Source organism: Asterias rubens, chromosome 1 (genome assembly GCF_902459465.1).
Source record: "Asterias rubens chromosome 1, eAstRub1.3, whole genome shotgun sequence".
In the NCBI taxonomy this organism is placed as follows: Eukaryota; Metazoa; Echinodermata; class Asteroidea; order Forcipulatida; family Asteriidae; genus Asterias; species Asterias rubens.
Window position 1 is genome coordinate 16,708,027 of NC_047062.1, and position 20,718 is coordinate 16,728,744.

A 20,718-nucleotide genomic window follows, 5' to 3' on the forward strand; every position below is an offset into this window, starting at 1 on the left:
AAAGTGTGGTCCTATTAGGGACTGTTTTTCCTGCATGGGCATATTTGCTAAGGATTTTTGGGCGATACATGTATCTCAAAAACATTTCACAGGTTACTTTGATGTATCTACATTTATATAGAAATAAAGCAATCAAACGGTTCCAAAAACTAGAGAGTATACTTTGCCTTTAACTACAATAACTGCACTGCAGTAATTCATCCTAGTACTATATCTAACGTGTCACAGGAGAGCTAGACAGTTCCACAACACCGTATTATGATGGGAATACAGTCTGCCTCACCTCCAGGGATGCATCTAGAGAAATATTTGGTTTGGATAACAAGAACAACAATGTTCTCAATGAGGTGGTTGATGGCGCTGCTGTGTGAGAAACGCTAGAACTAGAAGCGTCGTAATGAAAGAGACAACGTTTTAAGTAGAAATACGAAGACTTGCCCACCAAAAGGCAGATGACCGAAAGAAGAAATGGATACACAACAAGGGAGTGATTGAAATTGCTACTGGAGAGAGATGGCACCGTGAATGGGAAAAGACAGCATTTCGATCAATCGACACTGTATATAGTTCCTTAGAAGCACTTCAAAAATGGTGTTTTGAATGAAGTTTTTTTTTAGCACTGAAGTTGTAGGTCGTTCTTCATTTCAATTAAATGTCCTACTTGGGAGCATCTAATGAAAATGCACTTTACCATGTTCCTACATACATGCAGGTAAACAGTCATCTGTATAGATTACATTGAATGAGGTTGTATCAACGTTACTGTCATCGGGTTAAAGGCATGGCATACTTTTGGTAATTGTCACGGTTGGTTTATTCTTAGGGCCTTGTCACACGAGGCAACTTTTGCAGGCAACCAACTGCAGTGCATGCTACGGTACCACTTTGGTAGCACATGAGTCAATTTTAAAGTATTGTCTTACGATCTACAAAAGAATTTTTTTACAATCAAATGGTAATGCCTTTTCTTCTTGGAGATTGCCTGGAACTGGTTGCCCGTAAATTGGCTCCGACCTGTGACATGGCCCAAAATTGACCAACCTGTGAAAATGTTGGCTTCAACTTCAACTTCAATCAAACATTGGGTCTTCGAAATTGGAAGGAAAAAAATGAAGAAAAAACACCCTTGTTGCATAGAATTGTGTGCCTTAGGTGTGCCTGTGGTAAACAATTGTATGTGTACAGTGAAAGCCAGTCTGATGACAGTGTCAAATTTTGACCTACACGAGTGTAGGTCTTAATACTATAGCCTTTTCAGGCCTTTTAATTACCGTCACAAATCTCTGATTCTCTGATTTTCACCCAAGTAAAAACAAATTGGAAATCAGACTACAAAAAGAACAATATCATCTGTATAATTTCTTGAATCTATACAAATTGGCGAAAAATCGGACCTAGCATCTCTAAACAATCAGTGTCTTGGATGATGAGAAATGTCAATATTCATGACCCTGTTTGATGTGACCCACATCTTAAAGACAAGTATACCTTCCTATCAAACTTAATATAACACATTAATCATCTCCTCTCCGGCCAAACCAATTCCTAAAATCTACTTCTCCCTCCATCCCTCGCAGACAAGCCACGAAGACGAAATAAATATCGACAAAGCATCTGAGCGTATCAAGCTCTCTCATACAAACACTTAAAAGCTAGCCCAGGAGTCCAGACTCTGTCCTGTGGGTAATCCATGAGATGTACTTAAAACAAGCGTCTCCTTAGCTATGGATGCGACTCTGTATCTAACGCTGAGTGACCTAAGTTATAATGAGATATCATTAGGTCTCCAAGCTCAATTGAAAAATGGCGGATGGCACAGGTTAATTCTAATGTTCTTCTTTACTTTTTAATCATGCTAATACTTCATCACCCATTAGGTTTCAATTCATTTAGATGCATAATTTGGTGTTTGGATGGACATGCATCGACACTCGATAAGCAAAATAGATAAACCTTGGGATATAATGTTGAATACACGGTGAGCTCAAAGTATTATAAGGTCACCTTCAAACTTGTAAAACTATTTTAGGTCTCTGCTGTCATTTTGCTTTGTTGGTTTGTCCATTGCTCAATGTCCTGTCTATTATAAAAGGAAAAAGACAAAGCATCGTGCTTCTTTCTTTTTCCTACTTGCTGACATCATTAAAGTAATAACCACAAGGGAAAATGACTGAATAAATTTGTAACAAATTTTGTGCTGAACAAAGCAAAAGTTTACTCTAGTGGAATTTTAACCTGCGACACCACCTACATTACATGTATGATAAAATCAGGAAGACAAGGTTCAAATTCCGCTCCAATCACATCATGTTTGTCATGGTAAAAAGTTTGTACAGCATACAAATAGCATAAAATAGTCACGAGGTAGTTATAAAAGTAACATCCCCCTCCCAACCCACAGGACATGAAATGAAGACTGGGCTAATTCCATACAGCATCTTATTGAGTCAGTACATGTACTTCACTGTAAAATGAAACAGAACTATCAAGAAACTGTTAACTTCTTGTATAGTAAATAAAACATTAACAAACTTTACCAAACACCCCTTAAAATAAAATCAATTAGTATTAAAAACAATTATATGGTTTTACATTAACTGTCTCCACCCGGTACATAAATTATGATTGAAGTCACTGTGGCATGAGCATTTGGTCCAAATGCCAAGTAAAGCCCGGCAGCCTGAAGCCCGGTTCATACTTCCTGCAAATGCGATACAAATTTTGACGTCACAAATCGCAATGAATAATTCGCAACAGTACAGTTCAACTTCTGCGAAACATTTGTTTGAAACACCCCGTGCCACGTCAAAATTTGCTTCTCATTCACAGGAAGTATAGACCGGACTTAACAGGGGATTCCCCCTGGGTAACAAAACGAAGACGAGACGATTGGGGACACAAGTTTCCCCCCAAAACACCTGCCTTTTAAAATGTCTCCGCCATCCTTTATTTTCACTGGATGTATCTTATTTTATTTAGGTGGCTTTATCTTGCAAAATCAGGCATTTCAACCACCTGTTCTTAATCTAAAGAATGTTTTGAAAAATGCTAATAAAACCATGCATTATTCATGAAGTATGTCATCTAAAGTGTTGTTCCCTGAATGCAAAGGCTAAGATATGCCTTCAACCTCGTTGGTGCGTGGGACGCATAATTTCTTCAGTGAAGAGTGTGCGTGTGCACCCAATTATTGTGGATTTGGTTCTCAGTCCCTACCTATACTTAGTATGAGCATCTTGACGTTGACGTAAGCGCATATTTTTTGCTTAGGGTAAGCAAAGCCATGAAGTTGGGCTCAGATCAACTTGCCCCACTGGCTAGTTAAAGGCAGCGAACACTATTGGTATTCACTCAAAATAATTGTAAGCATAAGAATTTACTAATTTTTGGTAAGAAGCAATAGAGAGCTGTTGATAGTATAAAACATTGTGAGAAACAGCTCCCTCTGAAGTAACGTAGTTTTCGAGAAAGAAGTAATTTTTCCACAAATTTTATTTTGAGACCTCAGAATTAGATTTTGAGGTCCCGAAATCAAGCATCTGAAAGCACACAACTTTGTGAGACAAGCGTGTTTTTTCTTCCATTATTATCTCGCAACTTCGACGACCAATTGAGTTCAATTTTTCAAAGGTTTGTTATTTTGTGCATACAATCATGTATGTGGAGACATCAAGTGAGCAGACTGGTCTTTGACAATTACCAATAGTGGACACTGCCTTTAAAGGGCAAACCCTGATAAGGTAAACAATTAAACATTTATCTTGCCATCCTGATAATAGTACAATGTAACCCGATTCACCTCATTGAACCCTGATGCATGGCGGCTGGCACATGACTAGACAGTTTGCAATTGCTACTATACGCCTCTCGTAATATTTATGCATGAGGTACGTCACAATGCTAACTCAAAAAACGAGGTGATGGGCGCAGCCACTGCAAGTGATGGGAAACGTGCGCCCATAGCCTCATTTTGGGTAAGAATTATGACGTCATGCATAAGTATTAAGAGAGGCGTATGTAGATTAATCCCTTGTTGGTGTGCTATTTTTATCACTTTTAGAGACAAACACAACTATTTCAATCCCAAAAGCCATTGCACCACAGTTGTTTCCCTTTAGAAGAGTCCTTTTGAAGTTTGAGATAAATTGTGGTACATGAACATGTACTATCAATTTTTAAACGTACAATTTTTATTGTACATTGTATTATTCTAGTAGTTTGACCTGTGTGCCACGAGTGGAATAGGAATAAACCAATGGGCCCTTTTCATGAAACAAATTGCACATAGCCCATGTGCACTAACACTTTGGTTGGCAAAAATGAGGGAACATCGTGCTGTTTTGTACATGGATAACGGGTGCATGACGCAGACGCGATTGTGTGTCTGCTTAGTGCACAACTCTATGGTGTTTGCCAACCAATAGGGTCTGTATGCATGCGTGAATGTAATTAGGATATTTTATGAAAAGGGTTCATTCCAATACCAGTACAGTCGCATACGCACTTGGTACAACCATAGAGCAAAGACAGCCAATAAAGACAAGCATATAATCACCCTTACATTATGACCTGCATATTTATCAACACATTGACGAAACCTACAGGGATTTACAGTGTATACAGTATTGGGAGACTTTGACGTTTAATTATTTTCACCTTCAGTGACAACATAATGTTTGCAAAAGAGCAACAGCTGTTGAGACTTCATGCGGGCACAAATTGTACTATAATGATCTTCCATATGTGCATTTTATGGAGACTTTAACAAATCATGTAAAACAATCTTTGTTTTGCAAAATAAAAATAAAATGGACTGATGTTTTGACCCTTGCACAGTTTTTCTAAGAGGATGTTGTTTTAAATTTTCATTTAATAAAGAAAAGGAAAAGAAGAAAAAAAGGTAAGCACATCAATGCATTCCCGTAACACCTCCATGTACAAGGGGACGGGGTACTAGACGAAGGAGACATGACTTGTAATTAATGATACACCTGTTCATGCCCAAGGACTCCTGGAAAGGGCGCAAATTGTCTCATCTCTAAACCTGCAGTAATTGCCCCGCAGATATTCTGTATGTAGATGCTTCTGTGTCTCTGTGTAATCTATGGCTGTATCGGGTTGCCGTTTTTGAGGGGAATTTTATTTGTAATTACACAGTATGGGTGCCTGTAATTCAGGGAGAGATTGCAAAGGGTCGTGCTGTGTGATTGCCGCTTCTTCTTCGGCTTTACATCTTCAAGATTCACAATGTGAGAATTGTTATTTGCATGGGGCCTATTTGCAGGTGGAACTATGTTAGATGCTCAATAGAGAACAATTACTTCATCACCAAGATGTTGAGGCTTTTTCTTTAGTAGATTTTCTACAATGCAAATGAAATTCAACTCATATTTTTTCCATATTTTTACCTGATTTAAGAAGCTGAAATTTCATGTATAAAATAATTCTTCATGTCTTTATACACTTTTGATGGGTCCAGCAAGATCAAATATATCCATGGCGGGTGACATTGTTCCACAAAATAAATCACAGACCCGCATTTCAGTAATTAAGATTGATATATATGCACTTTAAGATCAATCTTAGAGCCCTTTGTGCATTTCAGCCCCTGGGCTCTGTTGCGATGCATGCAATGAAGGAGTCCAATCTGGGCTGGCTGGAAATAGATATTGCTGTAATTATTTTGTGTGCGCCACGTTTTTAATCCTTTGCATAAAGAAGCATTAGATTTGAAAAGAGACAGGTTGTTTTTTATGCCCCCTCAAGGTTTCAACAAGTGTGCTCTACATGTACATGTAGGTCACCAGTTTCCCGATGACAACAATTAGTGCACCAAGCTTCTGTAGCATGAAATTATATGTAATCAAGAAATGTTAACGAACTACAGTGCAAGGAGTGGAGGAAGACTGTTGAAGATGATCATGATAGTGTTGTGATGATGTTATTGATGATGTTATTGATTGAGCAATAAACCAGTCGGGCGTGACCGGTGGCTGGGCAGCACCCCGTGGCCTGGCCATCGGCAGTCCGTTGCCCACCAGTCATCCTGTGTAGTAGTCTATATTCTAGCTCTCCAGTATAACGACAGGCCCAACGGGACTCGGCCTGAGATTTAGGTAAGATCCAATACTACCGACCTTACAACAATAATAATAATTACGGCACTGGTGATGGTACCAGTGATGGGGAGCATATGCTGCACACCGCAGGGCAAGAGGGAGGTCTGACATTACATTGGGGGTCACGGAGGCCAGTCTGTTGCCCCTGGTCTTGGCCTTGGTACCCCCCTTAAAAATGTGTTCACATAGACTTGAAGACTTTCCAACGTAAGTGCCCTTTGGAAAATGGAAATGTCCTTGCCCTCTCATAGATGAAATACCGGCCTGTAAAGATGCAAATGAAGAAAGCACTGCCATGGCCTCTGTTGCCCCATGGCTTGGTACTCCTTAAAAAAAGTTTGTAAATAGACTCAACAATTTTCCAACGGAAGTGCCCTTTGGAAAATAAAAATTGCCCTTGCCCTCTCAAAGATGAAACTCCATGCCTGTAAAAGATGCCGATGAAGAAATCACTGCAGTTGAAACCGCAGTTATCTATTAGTATCACTAATCACAAGTATGCTGCGCAGGTTTTCCAACACACACATATCACTGTAACCCACGCCAAATACAACCAGTTAACATTTCAGCAGAACAAGAAAAGGAATTCTGCTGAACGTAAGTGAAGGATAACAGATTCAACTACATATGCGAACTTCCACGTGGATGGATGGAATTCCAGCTTTCCCACACCACCCACACAACCAATATTGAAGAAAACGGGTCAAGAATCATGGTTTTATGATGTAATCCTAACTTCTCTAGCCAGATAACAGTTTCATTCATCTCAAAAAGATCCTAATAACTCGTCCCTGCAAGAAATACTTGAAATCCTTTCCAATTTAAGCCGAGAATTTCCCAGACATGTTTTTCCACACTTAAAAATTATCCACTGGCACTCGGCGAGCCTGGTGTAATTCTAGACACGGAACCTTTAAAGAGACCAAGTAAAGGATTGCTACATTTTGCAAAAGGTTATTCTGTGGATTTGTTTGTTCGGTAAAGAGATCATATAGGACTGGCAATTACATGAATTGTTGGTTCCAATGCATGCAGATCATCATGCAGTGATTAATAAACAAAAATATATGTGCTTTCTTTCAGTTGGGCGGGTTCTGAAATGAACCGGTAAAGAAGAACCATTTTATGTTTTTTCTGCAAATATTACTAGATTGTATTTTCACAATGGAAAGTTTCAATTTTTTCATTAATATTTACTTTTGAATCCAGTCTCACTTAATTATTTGTCAAGGGAATTAAAACAGATCAATGTAGCATGCACGGTTGGCCATTGTATGGAGTCAAAATTTTGTTTTGTAACTCCACAAATGGCCAACCGTGTTTGTTCACAACGTCAAAGGAAAACCGTGCAATTTTGAGGCAATTTTGTGTGGATCATTGTTTTCTACTTTTAAATTGTCTATCTAACCATATACATTTCGTAACAAATGGTTTCAAACGATTTTCAAAGACCAACTCGACCGATCCAAGGCAACGTGTTCCCTTAAGACTTAACCCATTTACTCTCAAAATGTGAACACACATTTGAATCAAGTTTCACATCACGTATCATCGGACATCAAAAACAAATACGTCAGTATATTTCAAAGAAGAATGTTTGCCCCAGTCAAAAGGTCAAACTCATTGCTGCATGAGAAGAAAATGTTTTGCATCGATTCTCCAAAGATGCCGAAATCAATGCAAAGCTTATTTGTCTCACAAACGAACCAAGAGAGTCTTTCATGTCCCTACAAACAGCTTCAACCATCCCTTTTAAAGGCACTGGACACCATTGGTAATTACTCCAAATCAGTTTAAGCATGAAAACTTACTTGGTAACAAGCAATGGAGATCTATTGACAGTATATAAAACACTGTGAGAAACAGCTCTCTGAAATAGCGTAGTTTTTGAGAAAGAGGTTATTTCTCACTCAAATATTTAAAAGACTTCAGGCCTGAAGCCTTTTTAAAAATCCTGAAAGAACACAAATTTGTGCAACAAGGGTGTATTTTCTGTCATCATTCTCTTGCAATTTCAATGACCAATCGAGTCAGATTTTATGCATGTTGGGATACACCAACTAGTGAGAATACTGGTCTACAAAAGGTGTCCAGTGCCTTTAAGTCTGGTCCAAAGTACTGCTCATCCTAGTGGAACTTACAGCACACATCATCATGCATGCAGAATGACTGCATCGTTTTGTGACCTGTATGATGTAAGGGAGTGATTATGTTACCTCATCGTCTAAGCTCGCTGCCTCCATGTCCACGGTGTTGAACTGGACTCGCTTGAACACTTCCTCCAGGGTTTCTACAACTCGAATATCCACTTTGTCACCTGGAGGAATAACCGGGAAAATCGGGAACGTTTATGACATGGCATTAAATGAAGATTAATAATTGTCTGCAAGTAGAGGGGAACTCATCATCAGGGCCAAAAAGAACTGCTTATAAAAGCAACAACAAGTAGCTAAGCACAACAAAATTATGCTCACCAGCCAAAATACCACCTCACATGTACTGTATGTGGTTGGTAACCTGTCATCTTTGCTTTAATTTCTTTTTGCTTAAGCAGCTCTATGAAATGGGGCCCATGTATCTAAGTATACCTCAGTTTTTAAGTTACAAATTGCAGCAATCTGTCAAATTGCAGGTAAACTTCAGCTAAAAAAGGGTTTCTATTATAAATGATGTCAAATCCTCTAATTAAAAAACTCACTTTGGGAGTAATAAAATAAATGAGTAAGTCATCTGATGATTAAATTAATTTATAATGACAGACAGTTGTTGATATTTATGGTGAAAATTATACTTCAAATATACTTTAAGTATCAGGTTATAAACCACAAGGGAAACTGGTTGAATAAAGAAAAACGCGATCTTTATTCAACCCCAAATTACAACAAATTATACCTTTTTATACAGCTACAATCCCTTGAAAAAGTGGGGGAAAACAAACACACGGTGAAAATTAGATTGACATGTTCTGTACATTTTTTTCAGTGCTGTGAGGCTATTAGCCAGCCAGAGTCTATTGACAGGTCTAATTTGGAGTGGAAATAAAATGAATAAAGTCTTCAAATTCCCCCTTCAATTTGACACGCGCGCACTGTATTTACAGAGGTCCACTACACTTCCGATTGTCTGTCAATTTATCTGATATGTTGGAAGATAAATTGATAAGAGCGTGTGTCGCCCATTAAGCGCTGTGCTTTTTGTTTTCGCCTGACTCATGTTTTCCCATGGGTCCTTTCAGGCAGTCCTACAGGAAACATATCAGGAACATTGAGCAGCATTGAGCTGATACTGGCAGTAAGAAATTACACAATATTTTGTTGTGTGCGTAGAAAAAGGACGTAACGAAAAGCTACCAGACAATGGGGCTAAGAAATTAATATGCAAAACTGCGTTTCCTGAAAACTAGAAGTGAAAGTTTGAAAGTCATCATAAGAAAGTAAAATTCTGCATGGGAATGGGAAAACATTTCTTTGGGGCAATTCTAGCAACAGAAATGTAACAGCAATGCCACATTTTTTTTTTTTCAGGAGCCATTTTATTACTCCTTTATTACTGGATAAAAGGGTACTTTTTGTGCCTGTAAGGGTGTAGTGCCTCCACGCTCGTCTTTTGGGCACACAAGGATGTGTTTGTTTGTACACCAAGATAAGCTATCACTTATGAGTATAATTTTCTAAAGTGCTCCTTTGAGTAGAAAAAAAGATAATCAACCCATGAGGTATGATATGTTTTTGTAGTACAGACAGTTCACACTTGATTGACATCACACAGTGCAACGTCAGCCATCTTTACAGACAGTGATGGGTATATTTGTGAACGCACAAATGCACAGCGCAACCAAGTCCAAAATGTTTTGTTTTTTTTCTTTTCTTTTTTTCTTATCAGAGTTTAATCAAATTCCTTATATAAATGGTCCGGAAAACATTATTTTTTTTGGTGGTAAATTTCTTATCAAATTCCTTGTATAAATGGTCGGTAAAACGTTGTTTTTTTTATTATTATTTATTATCAGAGTTTTTAAATCAAATTCCTTGCATAAATAGTGGGTGAAGAACTTGGATGCCCACACAAAATTTGAACGCTTAATGTAGCTCAAAGCAAAAACCCATGTTGCCCGTAAAAAATTGCCACTATGGGAACTACACGCATATCTAGTGAACACTATGATTGTGTCCTCGATCCAGTGATTTATTTTTGACACATGTATCAATTGGGAATATGCAACTTGTGGTGTACATGTACATCATTTCTGAAGGCCAAATAAAATCCATTAAAGTCACCTGGAAATAGAATTTGTTTTCTTTCAAACATAAGAGTATATGCTTACGAACAATAAAACAATTTTTTTAGTAATTGTTTGTCACGATTTATATGTTAAAAAAATATGTAAAGTTGTTTGGGGGGCTGACTCCGCCTACCCCTTTTGTGACGTCAATTTTTTTTTGAAACGTACAAACTCACGACTTGGTCCGTTCATGTACTATGCAATTGTGTTTACTCTACGCATTACAGGCAAAGTCTGCCTCGATTGACATCACGAACAGCGCCCTCTCGGGTAGGGGTCTACTCTTAAATTTGTAAATAACACAAGAACTGATTTTTTAAAACGTTAGTTAACTGTTTATTCACATTCCCCTCATCAAAACACATATTAGTGACAAAAGCTTTATTTTGAAAAAATACCACTTCCAGGTGACTTTAATCAATCTATGTAATTACAGTTGCACACCCATGTTCCGACACCCCTAGTTCTCACACCCATAAGTTCTGACACCCCTATGTTCCATCACCCCAATGTTCCGACACCCAAATGTTCTGTCACCCGAATGTGCCGACGCCCCAATGTTCCGAAGCCCCAATGTTCCGAAGCCCCAATGTTCCGGATATGTTTTGACACAATGAGTGAAGCAATTTTCAATATTGAACATATTGAACACGCACACCGGTTGTCAATCAATCTTTCGTTTCTGACTTTTAATTACACACAAATTTGTCTTTCAATGCAAGTATAACATTTTTATACCTGCACACAAGCTGTAAAATCTTCTTCATCATTTACACAAAACAATTCGCTTGCACACAATTCTTTCTGCAAAAGCAGGCACAAAAGTTTTCTCAGCAGTTAACAGCTTCATGAATTCAACTTAACTTCCTAAGCCGCAGGCTAGTAACTTCCAAGCAAGCCAGCATTAAATATTGCCTCATTTACCAAATTTCATCTGCACAGCAATCATTTAGAGAGAGCTTTACCATACAGACATGTGCATTGAATGTCCGAATGCATTTGGATTTACACATGGCAGACCAATTATTACACACATGGCAACCACAGCACCAAGTATCTATCATTCATGACAACATGTACCTTATGGTTGGGGACATCAGTATATAATAACTTGCCTAGCAATGGCTTCGCATGGAAAAGATCGCCCAAGTCTCGTACCGTGTTCAAAACATTTTGGGAACCTTGGTGGTCCACTGTAACAGTGTTGCTTTAAACAGGTAAAAATAACAAAATCATGGGTCCCAATTTTGGAATGTCTGCGAGACTCGAACATTGCCATTTTGTGGTGAACCCTTGCTCTATGGCTGATCTAATGAGTAGTTATGAATGCATGAGTTGAGGTTTGATTTCACAAAACAGTAAGTTTCATCTTTAAAGATGAGTTGTCAATATTATCATGGTGCTTTGTGTTGTGACATCACACTTTGTTTTGAAATTAAGACAGAAAAAACATCATAAAATTAATCTTAGGTCTTTTGTGACATTGAGCCCTAGATTGTTAAATGGGTTTTAAAATAACAGAAGGAACACTATCTGAGCATGTTATCTCTAATTATCAAGTTTCCCCTATTCTATTTTTCTTCAAGGTTTAATTTAATGACAGTATAATGAATCAAATCAGAACCACAGTTCTCAATACTGATGAATGCCAGGGGACCATCAAAAATATCATTCAATAAACCATAAAGACATTTAAAGGAACACGTTGCCTTGGAGCGGTCGAGTTGGTCTTTGAAAAGCGTTTGGAACTATTTGTTATAAAATGCATATGGGTAGAAAGATGCTGTAAAAGTAGAATACAATGATCCACACAAACTTGCCACGAAATTGCACAGTTTTCCTTTTACCTCGTCGACTAACACGGTCGGCCATTTATGGGAGTAAACTTTTTGACTCCCATAAATGGCCGACCATGTTAGTTCGCAAAGTAAAAGGAAAACCACGCAAATTCGAGGCAAACTGGTGTGGATCAATGTATTCTACTTTTAAAACATCTTTTCAACCATACACCTTTTATAAAAAACAGTTACAAACGTTTTTTATAGACCAACTCGCCCGATCCAAGGCAACGTGTTTCTTTTTATGTCGGGGAAACTAGTTCACAGAAACTCATTCACACAATGACTTACCTTTGAGACTGAAGCATTCTGTTCTTTTGGAGAAATCTTTTATATTCTGAAGAAAAATAACATAATAAATATGCATTATTAGATTTTTTTAGGAAGGAAATTAGAATTTGAAATAATTGTTTTTATTTTGTCCTCTTGATGGACATAGAGCAATAGGTGTTGTGTAATGCATGAAAAAAATGCAGTACACTTATTATTAAGAGAAGAGGTTTGCCCCAGTGTTTTCTGGTATTGTTTGTTGCAGATTACGCCATGGCACCCTTTTAAAGGCACTGGACACTATTACTCAAAATAATTATTAGCATAAAGCCTTTCTTGGTGACAAGTAATGGGGAGAGGTTGATGGTAGGTATAAAACATTGTGAGAAATGGCTTCTGGCTGGCACCCCCGAACAAAGATATTGACAAAATAGGGACACCGCCAATATAGGGCTAGATAGCTCAGTTGGTAGAGCGCCGGCACGTTAATCCGGAGGTCGTTGGTTCGAATCCCACTCTAGTCAATTCTTTGTTCAACCCCCAAAATCCTATGTAATCTCATGTAAATCTCATGTAAAGCGCTCTGTTCTCCGTAGAGCGCTATATAAATGTTTCATATTATTACTATTACTATTACTATTACTATTACTATTACTATTACTATTACTATTACTATTACTATTACTATTACTATTACTATTACTATTACTATTACTATTACTATTACTATTACTATTACTATTACTATTACTATTACTATTACTATTACTATTACTATTACTATTACTATTACTATTACTATTACTATTACTATTACTATTACTATTACTATTACTATTACTATTACTATTACTATTACTATTACTATTACTATTACTATTACTATTACTATTACTATTACTATTACTATTACTATTACTATTACTATTACTATTACTATTACTATTACTATTACTATTACTATTACTATTACTATTACTATTACTATTACTATTACTATTACTATTACTATTACTATTACTATTACTATTACTATTACTATTACTATTACTATTACTATTACTATTACTATTACTATTACTATTACTATTACTATTACTATTACTATTACTATTACTATTACTATTATTATTATTATTATTATTATTATTATTATTATTATTATTATTATTATTATTATTATTATTATTATTATTATTATTATTATTATCCTGACATGAAAGTTTGATAGGTTTTCTGTCTTTCATAAGTCATTCAAGGACGGTGAACGTTTCTATGGAAATTGTAAAACATGTCTTTGGGGTTATTCTAGCAACAAAAATGTAACAATAATGCATTTTTTTTTGTTCATGAGTATTGCTTACAGCCTTTTGTTACTAGAATAGGGGTACTTGGAAGTTCGGGTATAGAGCCTTACACCCTTCTTCCAGGCAAATTACGCCATGTAATTTACAAGCTCTACTCATACAAAAGAGTGTTGAAAAAAGAACAGGTTGCCATCCCATATTCTCGCTACAGCCCTACAAAGGGCCTGGTAGTTCCATGCCAAGTCTCATTGACTATTTTATAACTCACATCTATAAATTCTTGCCATTTTGATTGATAAAATATTACACATCATTCATTTTGCTGAGTGGTACACTGCCGGCCTCCGCAGGTAATATAATTGAACGTGTACAAATTAATTTCTATTGCACGCTTGCGTCAGATGCAATCATCCGACCCCCCAATTACGATTTTTTGCATTTGTGTCTCTTTTTTTTAACCCTTATTTTAAAGTATCATTTTTATCAAGCATTGTTTGGAAGACAACTACCAAAAACCAAGATGGCTGCATCTAATGACTGCATAAGATCAATCAAAGCCATGGATCTCACAAAAGTGTTCTTTTATCACGTCAGAATTCCTTCATTTTGTGTGAAAGGGAAAAAACCCAAACAAACCAAGATGGCTGCTGCATCTCCATGTCATTTTTATGGCTGCATTTTAACAAGTTCAATGAAAGCCAAGGTCCTTAAAAAAGGCGTTCTTTTCTCATGTCAGAGTTCCTTCACTTTGTGTGGAAGCACTGGAAGGAAGACAAATACCGCAACCAAACCAAGATGGCCGCATCTCATGACTGCGTTAGATTAATCAAAGCCATGGTCCTTCTGCTATAACTGATCATATCATTGGAATGAGACAAAGCTCACCAAGGTCATTGGTGTATTAAAATTGATGATATATTATAATTTTGCCGTGTTGGCATCTGTCACTCTCTTCATTTGCGTCAGGTACGGTGCAGGAATGTTGTTTTTTTTTTTAACATGCACGTTTGATAATCTTGCACAAACTGGAGGGGGATGCTCACTGTGGCGGAAAATGCCATTATTTTATGGCTTAGCAGGCACGGTACAAAATGTACACACGTAATAGACTGTGCAAGTCTTGTGCATATCCAAATCCAGAAACAAGTCAACGAAGAAATGTGTGTGTGAAACAAAATTTTCATTTTAAATTCCACTCATGCAAAAATCTTAAATATAAAAATGCTCAAAGAATAACAATTTGAAGTACAATTCACATTTTTATATAAAACAAATTATTTGTTAAATTAATATTGAGACAAAATTAAGACCTGGCAAAATTAAGACCAGAGACAAGGATGATTATTTTTTAGAAACCAAATTTGCAAACCATGCCCTAATTTGTGCAATTATAACGCATAGACATCAATTGGGTAAAACTCTTAATTGTTCACAAGTAACCAGAAATGAAGGTCAAGTCTTACTCGTGGTTTGCTTCGCTGATTTGTTAAACTTATTTTATAAACATATATTTAATTTTTAAAATAATTTTTGAAATTAAATTTGATTTACGCCTCTGATAAAGCACGCACTTTTAATATATTATTAGCAACATCTATTGTCTTCTGCTATGTTAGTAACAGATTAAGTGTGTTTTATATTCAACATGAAGCTCTGCAGCAAACAGTGAAAAACAAAACTATTGATATTATTCCCTAGTTACAAGCTGGCTTTCAAGACAATTTCTTGAAAGAGAAACTAGTTGTCTTCATTTCTGCTGACAAAAGTCTCTCAGAGTCATGCGAGATGGAAAAGAAGCATTGTGCAAAGATCAAGTTCAACTTATATTAGAATTTGTTTTTAATTACAATTTGCAGGTCCAATGCACTCTTCATCTGAAGCATATTCAATTTCACTGCCATGTTTGTTTTAGAAAGTATTATATTACATGTTATGGTTTGTTTGAGTCAGAGGGTATTTCCTTTAGTTGTTTACTTTCATTATGTCCCTTTTGTTATGAAGTTGTATACCTTGGAAAGTTTATGCAATCAACTTGGGTGCGTTTTTGCGGTAAAAACCAATAAAGTTTCTTAGCAAAGACCGAAACAGTTGTTGGTTTCAGCCACGAAACCACCCATGATTGTTCAATGGTCATGAGTAAGTAGTAAGAGGATGTGTTTTAACATATGTGACAAAAACAAATGGTCTCTGAACCAGCATATTGTTGTTCAAATATTGTGTATGTACTGTGACGGGGACTGTCGAAACTACGGTTTTCTTTGAGCCTATTTTTGCTTTATTGCAGCAAAGATTATTGGTGTAAAGCATGGACGGGTGCACTCATTTCAAAAGGTACATAGCCATGCACATAAAACCGACATAATGCAAAGCAAAGCTAAACACCAACCGAAAAATTAGATAGACTGTTTGTTTTTAATGATATGCACCAACATTGAATTGTTTGTGTGAGATTAGATAACAATCAAAATTTGAACAGCCTCAAAAAAAGCCCTTAAACATCACTAGAACAATTGTCATTTCAGCAAAAGAAAAAAACACATTCTGATAATTTCTCTCTTTTTCATTGAAGGTATTTATTAATGGGAATAACAGTATGAGGACCAGGTATTCACTGCGAAGTAATGACCTTGGTGAGTGGCTTGCTGCTCTGCTTATAGACCTTGCTCTCGGCTTGATCAAATAAAAGTGGCCAGCCACCAACGCGGTCAAAATAAAGAGAGAAAAAAACTGATAAAAGATCCAAATCATTTTTCAAGGCATGTAATCACCATCCTACATGTATGGTCGTACGTGTGCAGACACTCACTAAAACGATTTGGGTCCATTAGGCCGATAAGTTTAAAACTCCGCTAGTGTATTTTTCCATTGTTTATTTTGGTTCATGGTTGAACAGTGAGAATGCAAAAATGTAGATTCCAAATTCAAAAACCTCCCTTGACATTTAAGTTTTACAGCAGATAATGGTAGCATTAAACAGCCGAGACACATGGGAACATTGCTCTTGCACCAAAATTGAATCAATCAAATTACATAATGACGTAGACTATGTGACCATGACAACTCTCTCAATGCCCCTAAAGGTTGCTGTACAAGATTAGAATTTCCCCAAAGGAGGGAATTCAATCGAGACCTTCAGGAGATTTGATTTTGTTTTTAGTTACTTTTTAGGAAATCACAAAAAAATTACTTAATAAGTGAGTGCACTTTGGAAAATACTTTGTAATGCAATCACATTTTTTTTCTTCAAAATGACCAATATACTGGGGGGGATGTTAAAAGTTTGTAAAAACAAATTTTTTAGCTAAAAACAGTTACTTATTAACCCAGGTAAAATGCTTTTGGTCAAAATGATTGAAATTTGATGATTGAGTTTGGCATCTTTTCCCTGAAAATTCAAAATATCTGCAGCTAGCATTAGTAAGTTATCAAAATGATAAAAACATATTGGCTATTAATTATTTTAAAAGATAAAGGCCAACTTGGCATAGACATGGTACTGGTTTTAATTATTTGTTTGTCAGAAACACCATTCCAGGCAATGTCATCGATGACGCATTTTTACAAATTTGTATCTTTTAAAAATAAAACTTTTAAAAGCATAGCCACTCAACTCATTTTTTAATAAACAACCATGAAAACCTAGATCAACAAAATTCAGCCAAACTTTCACAGGTTATGTTTCAATATTAAATATAAAATTTGTTTTTGTTTTAAGTTCTTTGATACAAGGGCCCAACTTGATGGCTCTGCTTACCGTTGGCAAAAAATCGTCCTTTGCGAAAGCCAGGAATTCTGCACTTACGTCAAGCGTATACCAGTACTAGGCATTCTGCGCTTGAACATAAGCGGAGAATGGTGATGGTAAGCGCAATTCGGTGGTAAGCAGGGGATCTGATCCGATAAAGTCATTTTCACATAAACAATTTATTTACAGGTAGATTTTATAGGCCTAACTTATACGCTGTATACTAACGCCAAATTTGCATCATTGATTTTTAATGACAACGCTGTTTACAGCAAATGTTGCAGTGTTTCTTTCCAAGTATGACATTTGCAAAATCAATATATGTCCAGAGCATTCATTGGTTACTGAGGCAGAAACTGGAGTCGCATAAAGCTTTCATGAAACAATCTGAATATAATGTTTGCGAGTTTGTGGTCATACGGCCGTATTTAAGACCAGTTTAAACAGTTGATGCAGATCAGGTGCAACTGGAGCTGTGAACGCGCATCCGGCATTCCTAGACATACGCATATAATCTTTAAAAAAATGACGAGGATCTAAAAAAACAATTCTTGCTGTCTCACTTTACTAATCATGACGCAATCCTCACTGGTGAAGCTGTAAGCTTGCATCTTTATGCTTAGCGCTTTAGATTTACCCTGATTTACGTCATGGTGCTTACTAACAGCCAAGGCTAGAGGAGGTGCCCCCTGTATCAGGTCAAGCAGTTGATTCAAGGGGAGTGCCTTGCATTAGACTTGATTGAGTCAACCAGCCTTACTGTTGTTTGTATACCTACTACAAGGTTCACCATTGTCAAATACTCAAGCAAAGAAATCAAAATGTTCTCATTCATTGTATCCAAGTGTACCATAACATACTATACATGTATCTCTACCTACTGCATATTGTCCCCAGTTTAGCAATTTCAGGTTTTAAGAAATATCACTGACGGACATGTTTGCGATAAAAAATATACAAAGATATGTTACTGCTTACAGACCAACTATACAATGTGTAAATTATGTTCAGTTTGAAAAGAATAATGTGCATTGTAAAATTAAGCATTTTTTAAACAAGTTTTAAATCTTTATGTAGGTAAAAGGGTGTGCACACAGAACATGACATTTTTACTGAAAGTGTTCACTCCAGGCAATAAATACAAGATACTCTCTCTGTTGGAGAAACAACACTTGGATGAGTGGTTTGTGAATCACTGTTATTGGGAACTGGATAAGTCTAGTGTACAGAATAAACAGCCAGACACAGTAATTTAATGGACTCAGAGTCTCAGGGAGCATGCAGAGAGGAAGGGTGAGAAGGGAGATGTAGAAATCAATAAGAAGTCTTTTACTCATGACAGCCAGATATGCAGGTACTGGATGTGTTCTATGTACAGCGTCAACGCGACTGGAACTGTGTGGCCCAATTTTTTAGTGCTGCTTAGCAGAAAAAATTGCTTGGCATGAAATTTCTTCCCTGATAAACACAGGATTACCAACCAATTTTTCATTTGTTGCATATTGCTTGTTACAGGTATTCAGCTGTTGTTTGCTTATTCCAGAAAATCATGTGGAAGTTTGGTTGGTAATCCTGTTTTTATCAAGGCAAAAAAAATGTCATGCTAAGTAAATTGTTGTGCTTAGCAGCTCTATGAAATTGGGCCCTGGTCTTGAAGTTTTCAAGAACTGGCCTAGCCAGAAGCCAGAGAATCTGGCCAAAATGAGACACAACATCGGGTCTGCAGGGCATGTAGCTCTGCAGGGCATGTAGCTCAAACTATTTTAGTGGAACAGAAGTTTTTATGCAAGACCAAATGAGTTCAATAAGCGCGAAGAGAAGATCTCATTTGTCTTTGTAAATACGAAGATACTCAACAGAATTGAAAGAGATTTATCAGCTTCAATAGCCAACGTTTTTTTTTTTTCTTGACAAAGATAGTATACATTGAGGTATTTTTATTCCATATATCACAAGGGAAACTGACTGGGTAAATTTTGAAATGATTTTGGGGTTGTTAACAGTTGTATGGCCTCTGACTGGCACCCCCGAACAAAGATATTGACAAAATAGGGACACCGCCAATATAGGGCTAAATAGCTCAGTTGGTAGAGCGCCGGCACGTTTCCGGAGGCCATTGGTTCGAATCCCACTCTAGTCAATTTATTTTTCTTATTTTTATTCCATTGACAAATTCAAAACCGCTGGACTTATCCGGTTTTGAGCCCAACTCTTAAATCCACTGGCCTGGGGCCTCCGGTCCAGCTCTGAACATCTTGCAGTATTTGTGAACACACATTCATTGTCAATGTTATGTCAATAGATCTCAATGCTGCTCAAATATGGGGAAAAGTGAACTGTGACAAAGGCCCTGTATTATTTGCATGTATTTCAAGCAACATACACAAATTTGACTTTCAATTTGCTTTAGCTAAAAACTATAAAATATATTGCTTTAAAATACGGTAAAGCTAAACAATTGTTTCAACCATGAGGACATATAATGCATACAAATAATACAAACAGATTAACTTATTTATAGAGTACCAAAAACAATTCAATAGATATAAACATCCCATGGGATGTAAACACTATTGCTTGGCAGGGTAGTGGAAAACAGAGCCAGAATTGCTCAAGAAATAGATGAAGAAGCTTTACTGTGAGCTCCGACTTCGATAACACACCATAGGACCCTAGAGATTCGACGACGAACAATGCGCGTTGAGTCCTTGAAGACATCGCGATGGCGAGAAGGCATGATACTGGGAACGATGATGCGATTATCTTGAGATAAGTCATCAGAATTCTGCATCTTTGAACCCAAGGGGCTTTTGCTTTCATCCTACATAGTGCTGTGGTAAATTGCCAACGGTCGCTCCATCAGAGCCTCGGGGGATGTTCTTTAAAGAGCAGAAGCCGATATAAAAACCATCTTGAAATAGATCACTAATATTCAAATGTTCCTCTCCTGGATTAAAATGAGGGAATTGGGAATATTCATTCCTTTACATGACTAAGATGTTGACGCTCTCAGATACCCATCTACATTGTACATATTACATAAAATATTACAATTAAAATTGTCCACTCTTGAAGTGACAATTGATGCAGTTCTCCCTTGGTAACAGACTTAACTCATGAGAACATCTCAATGGTCATTGCTTACTCAGACCATCAG

At 36.9% G+C, this 20,718-nt stretch overlaps 1 protein-coding gene across 1 annotated transcript in view; it reads right to left on the reverse strand.

Annotated features, from left to right (window-relative positions):
- Positions 1-20,718, reverse strand: part of LOC117296238 (protein phosphatase 1 regulatory subunit 37-like) — a 60,944-nt gene that overhangs the window by 27,976 nt on the left and 12,250 nt on the right. Inside the window, exons 3-4 of the mRNA XM_033779096.1 lie at positions 12,531-12,576; positions 8,336-8,436 (exon numbers count right to left, since the gene is read on the reverse strand). Of these exons, the coding sequence (XP_033634987.1) occupies positions 8,336-8,436; positions 12,531-12,576 (147 nt within the window). The remainder of the gene's footprint in view (positions 1-8,335; positions 8,437-12,530; positions 12,577-20,718) is intronic.